A 6000-nucleotide genomic window follows, 5' to 3' on the forward strand; every position below is an offset into this window, starting at 1 on the left:
GACTGTATTTATTTATTATGCAATGTAAGAAGCACTTTCAATTTCGTACTTCTGGTGGGATCCTGCTCTTTTCAGGTTTAATTTTTTTAGCGTTTTTCAAACTGTGTGCCGTGGCACACCATTGTCGGGTGTGGCGTGGAAAATGATCTAATTTGTGTTCCTGTGATGTCATTTTCAGTTGAGAGCAAGTGGCAAAATAACCGCCCCCTGATATGGATACAAACAGGTGGATTTTACAGCTATTCGTATTCCACAAACATAACATTATTCAGAATACAGTGTTTGGACTAGTGGGGTCGCACAGAACATAGAATTGTAAAGACGTTGTTTTACCTGACTTCAGTTTTAAGAAGTATCACCCTGACAATAGGATAATGTCAACAACACTGTAGCGAGCAATGTGTAACACTGCTGCAATGAGTGTATGGCAGGTGTGTGGATGATCAGTATTGATTATTGGTGGAAGACTAAAAAATGAAAATAAAAAATAGGGAGGCATGGGTCGGTTTTTGTATGCCGCACTGAGTTGGGCCATAAATAGAACATTTTAATAACTCCACAAGGTCAGAGGTGGTTTTTGAAGCTGTGATGTCATTTTCAGTCGATAGCAAGTGACAAAATGGTGAGATGGTGGATTTTACTGCTTAACTCATATTCCACAAATGCAGTATTAATCCGAATGCTGTGTTTCGACCAGTGGGCCTGCATAGAACATATTCTTGGAAAGAAAATTTGCGAGTTGACGGGTGGAAATGTATAGCTCCAATAATTCTGCTCATGAAGCTTGACTTTTACATTTGTATGCGAATGAGACAAAGCTTTCTTGAGTTCACTACTGGTTTAATGCCCAAAACCTTTGCAATCATGATAAATGAGTTTATTTAATGTTAGCTTGAGTGGGCAAAATACTCACATTAGAATCACATGTGTTCTTGCAATGGCATGCCTTTGAAGCAGGCCCCTGGCATTTAAAACATGCCGCCACTTGAACTGTTGACCAGAAAGTAGTTATTCATTTAATGCAAGTGGACTTGTGAACACAAAACACACACGTCAACAACAATTCTAGAGTATGTGCTTCGTCCTACTGTGTGATTTACTAAATTTCACTGTGAATCAATCACTATGACTACAATAAAAACAGATCTATGTCAACATGCGTGTGTGAGACATTGCATGGCTCCAGCTCTTGATTGCGCAACTGCTTTCTACCAAAACAATTCAGACCTGTTGAGTAACTGCCTGAGAGAGAGCGAGAGAGAGAGAAACAGAGAGTGCGAGAGAGAGAGAGAGAGACAGAGAGAGAGAGAGAGAGAGAGCACTTAAACCTCAGGTTGAGAGGTTTAATGGGTTGCAGAATGCTTTCATACTTCAAAAAGATAAGATTATAAAAATGGGTAGGTTTTAAATTGCATAAACATAAACTTGTTTTGGAGCCACAGTGGCAAAATAGGCTATGCATTAGGAGCAATGGGCTTCATGTCAAGAATTCAGGGTGTGGCGATGGTGGAGATATGGCACAAATACAAAAAAAAGAAACACACCAAACAAACAACGTTTCCATTGGGGGGTGGGGGGGGCGAATGGTGCAGGCTGCAAGACATAAAACAAGACAAACTGTTCATATTAGGCTGGCACAGACCACAAGAGAGACTAATTAAAGCTCTATAAATAAGCAGATAACTTGCCCTGGAGCAGTTGTGAGACTTGTCAGTTCTCGGTGGGTTTCACATAACAAAAACACATTTCACAAAACCACAATCCAGGACACATTCAAGAAAAAACAACAAGAGCAAAAGTCTAAAATTTAAATGTTTTTGGTCCAACAACACACTCTTCATGCATCCATACAATCAGATAACGGAAGCAAACAGACACTCACATAATACATATGAGTGTTCCTGCAATGACAGAGAAGACAACATTTAACAAATCATCCACTTCCTACAACCTTGTCCTCATCGGGGTCACAGGTAATCTGAAGCCTATCCCATCTGAAAAGTAATCTCATATCCCCCCCTCAATATTCCCCCCCCCCCAATACTCCGATTCCGATTTATTATACATAATTGTTGTGGTCTTATTGGTTTGGCTTATGCAAAAATAAAGGCAAATGAACTATTAATTAATATGAATGATACTCAATTAGAGTTTATCAAACACTCTGACATGCAGTCTTAAGTGTTCACAAAGTCACTAAATCATTAGGCAGATTACAACAATAATGCAAACAAACCTGTGGCTCTATTTTCTTGGATAGGGTACAGGATAATACTCACCAGAGATTCAGATCATCAAATCTATAATACATGTGTGCAGTTCGCTACATTTTTTGCTAGTTGAATTTGGCTTGCTCCGACCAACATCATGGATAATATCTGTGTGCCACTAGTACTATAAGGACTAGATGTTCATTCGTAGAGCTGTAGTCTCATAAGAGACCTAGTACTAGTAGCATGCAAATGACAACTATAGTGCACTATTATCATTAATAGGCCAAAGACTTTCGTTGAACATTTCCATGAGCATTTATGGAGATACAGTAAGGAGGCTACTAGTGTGTATGCCTACTAGTTGGGCCCAGTATGTATAGCGCAGCACCATACTAGTAAGATTTAATTGTGTGCCAGTAAGCATAAAGTGGCGCTAATAGTGGTTTTTTTTTTTTTTACTCAGTCTTAAAACAGCAACACATCAGTGCTCCCTCATCATTCTGGTACTATGGACCGAAATCTGAATTATCTTAGAAGCTACTACTAAGACTATCCACAATAATGTTACTATTGAGGACAAAACGTGCCAGTACATGGACTTTATATTGGATATCACTGATCGAATACATGCTCAGTTTCAAACGGCTTACTGACAAAACACCCTGAAATTTGGAAACGGTAAGTTACGCTCCAGGGCGCTAAGCGGCGCTATCACATTTTTGTACAATGAAGACGAACGAAGAGGAGGGCTACCCCAATACACGAGGTGGCGCTACCACACTTTTCTACAATTCCAAACGACAGAGGAAGAGGTTGGTTTCTGATCGTTGCGTGGAGGAGATTTGAGTGAGTAACTTTTCGAACGTTCTGTGAATAAATGTTCACAAAAGCGTTTTTAGCATCAAGCCAAACGAGCGAGTTGAACGTCAGTGCCACTGTCATAAAGACCGATGTGCTATTGACGAACTGTTTGTAGGCGCAAACAGAAGCTAACGTGAGCTCGCCATGCAACTAAATAGACAAGCTCTCAAATAAATGAACTGCATCCAGTGAATTGAGCTACTTTATTTTCATATGCATTTTTTAAATAAGCTCTCTACAATGACAATATAAGCGTGAGATTCCATTAAGAAACACAAGACGATGAACTGGAATCAACTGTAAGCAGGGTTGAAAATTGTCCTGTACGTTTACCGTAAATTTCTATCGGAAATTAAACTGGGAAACTTGTGGTGGCGGTGGTCAAAAATTAAAAAAAAAAAAAGCATATTTCAAGAGATTTATTTGTAAGATGGATGGGACTTGATTCAAGTTTTTGTTTCAATTCCTTCATTTAAGAACCAAAATACATACGTTTATTGCTCATTCCAATGAAAATTGCACACCCAAAAGGTCCAGTTAAAAATCCTCTTCCTACCAATGTTTTGTTCCTTATCGAGAATCAACTAATTCTGTTTATTTCCCATGATAGTAATGAAGTGTCCAGCCCAACACTAACTAGGGCCCGACCGAAATGGATTTCGTGAGGCGGATATTAATGATTTTTTTGGTGTGTTAACACTTTCAACATAGATATGAATTACAAGCAGAACATTAGACTATTTTACATTACTTTGTCATGTAGAATTTTACTTAAGAGAAACATTTGCAAAATCTCCCATTAACATGCCCCCTCCCACCACAATTGTTAAGGGTATTTTAAAAGAGCTATTGTCGGCCAATGAAATTGGTCGTGCCCAGTTCAAAATCAACACTTTCCTGCAAGAAAGTGAGTTTAAGCAACTATAAATGTGTGTAATGTTTCGCTGTGTTTGATGTGCCCCAGGTTTAACATGGACATCCTCAAGGGTCCATTGGACATGCTCAAAAGTCCACTCGGCATGGGTGTCGCCGTAGGACTGGGCTGCGGTCTCCTCCTGGGTTGGCAGCTGCGCGCCTACTTGGGTCACAAAAGTCTGCTAAGCGCAACGGAGTCAAGCGAAGCGATGGTGATGGGGGAAGGAGGGGAATTCAAGATGACCCTGGTGGTCCGCAGCGACCTCAAGATGGGCAAGGGGAAGGTGGCGTCCCAGTGCGCCCACGCAGCCGTAGCGGCCTACAAGCAGGTGCAGCGCAGGAACCCCGAGCTCCTCAAGATGTGGGAGTACTGTGGCCAGCCCAAAGTGGTGGTGAAGGCCCCAGACGAGGACACCCTGGTTCAACTCATGGGGCTCGCCAAGGAGATGAGGCTGCCTGTCAGCCTGATCCAGGATGCGGGCAGGACACAAATCGCCGCCGGCTCCCGCACGGTGCTCGGTATCGGCCCCGGTCCGGCTGAGCTCGTTGACACTGTCAGTGGAGATTTGAAGCTTTACTAAAGCCCCACCTCTTCACATGCCTGTTCTGTATACAGCTTCTATACTAAAACAACTTGTGACTGTTTACTACAAACGAAATGCAATGACAGCTGTCACTATACATCGGTGGCACAGATTGATGACCAAAGATGCATTCATTTTAGTAATCATTCAGACTAATAAAATGCAATTCGACTGTCCCACTGCATATGATGAATCTCACTGGTCCAACTTCAGTTTGACAAAACAAATGTTTAACGTATGTTGTAGAAACGTTAATTTCAGTATATGAGGTCAAAAAGTGAAGCTCATGCCAATTCCACTTAAGATACTTTTCAGAAGGCTAATCCTTACCTATCTGCTGTAATTTCTTCCAAAGGTGAATTTGGGGTTTTCGTTAGCTATTGTGTATCAAATTAAAAAAAAAAAGTAATCTATTTTTATTTGAACTACTAAAATTAAGTTTTATGATTTAGAGATACACTAGCTTGGTCACTTAAGTGAACCAATGGTGTAATGTCTGTCTTTGCTGCATTCAACCAAACATTTACAACATGTATTTGTCTTTGTTGCTTTTATGTATTTTGGCATTTAACAAATTTATACTGCTGCAGGAGTACTCATTTTACAGTAACAAATATATTTGAATTTCTCTGGACATCAATCATAGGACTGATAGGCAAATATTCACGCACAATAACACGATAGTGATTAGTCATCAATGAAGCTAAAATGCGTATTTCAGCAACGTGGGAGAAAGATGCAAAATTCACAAAGGCAGGCCTAAGACGTCAACACTGTGTTTCCATACACTTGTTAAATGATAGTTATAGATGTTCTCATAATTGCTGTTGATATGCTAGGTCACAAAGGCTCAGCGGCAAAAAGCATGCTCAGTTAATGTGTTTTTCATACAAACATTCCAATTATGACATTACTGCAGTAATGACATCAAAATTTACGTTACACTTCCACCATCATAAACTAAGAGTTGTGTTCTTTAGTTCATTGATTCCACAAAATAAACTGCCATGAGAGATCATCAGTTGCGTTGACACGGAAAAAAATTCAGTTGGTCCAAATTACCACAAATAATGCATATATGCCAGTGATGTATAGTGACAGAACTGCTCTTTCACGAGGGACAGTTTTGTTTGGTGGTGTGATTTTTCCAATCTAAAATATGTGCCTTGCCTCAATAAAAGTTGGCAAATACAGGTCCTCGTGGATATGGACTGTAAGTGCACTCTAGATACAGAGGTGGGTAATCCAGGTCCAGAAAGTAAAAACCCTGCCACAGTTTGGCTTTAGCCACAGGTGCTTCTACTCAACCGGCAGTTAAACAAGCTCAGTTGATTAGAAGCACCTGTGGCAGGGTTTTTACTTTCTGGACCTAGATTACCCACCTCTGTCTAGATGCAGTGTGATATAAATTCCATTTATGACAAATC

General features: G+C 40.3%; 1 protein-coding gene across 2 annotated transcripts; it reads left to right on the forward strand.

The window, feature by feature from the left end:
• The first annotated feature begins 2979 nt into the window (after positions 1–2979).
• Positions 2980–4749, forward strand: ptrh2 (peptidyl-tRNA hydrolase 2). Of its 2 annotated transcripts, none has more exons than XM_086057290.1 (2): positions 2980–3059; positions 4039–4749. In XM_086057290.1, exon 2 carries the CDS (start codon positions 4046–4048, stop codon positions 4568–4570), a length of 525 nt encoding a protein of 174 aa, XP_085913416.1. In that variant the 5' UTR covers positions 2980–3059; positions 4039–4045; the 3' UTR covers positions 4571–4749. The 2 variants fall into 2 exon arrangements, with proteins under 2 accessions (XP_085913416.1, XP_085913415.1); XM_086057289.1 differs by lacking the exon at positions 2980–3059 and adding an exon at positions 3220–3373.
• The last annotated feature ends 1251 nt before the right edge of the window (positions 4750–6000 follow it).

This window comes from Filicampus tigris, chromosome 17 (assembly GCF_054856515.1).
Source record: "Filicampus tigris isolate MCC_2025a chromosome 17, RoL_Ftig_1.0, whole genome shotgun sequence".
Classification (NCBI taxonomy): domain Eukaryota; kingdom Metazoa; phylum Chordata; class Actinopteri; order Syngnathiformes; family Syngnathidae; genus Filicampus; species Filicampus tigris.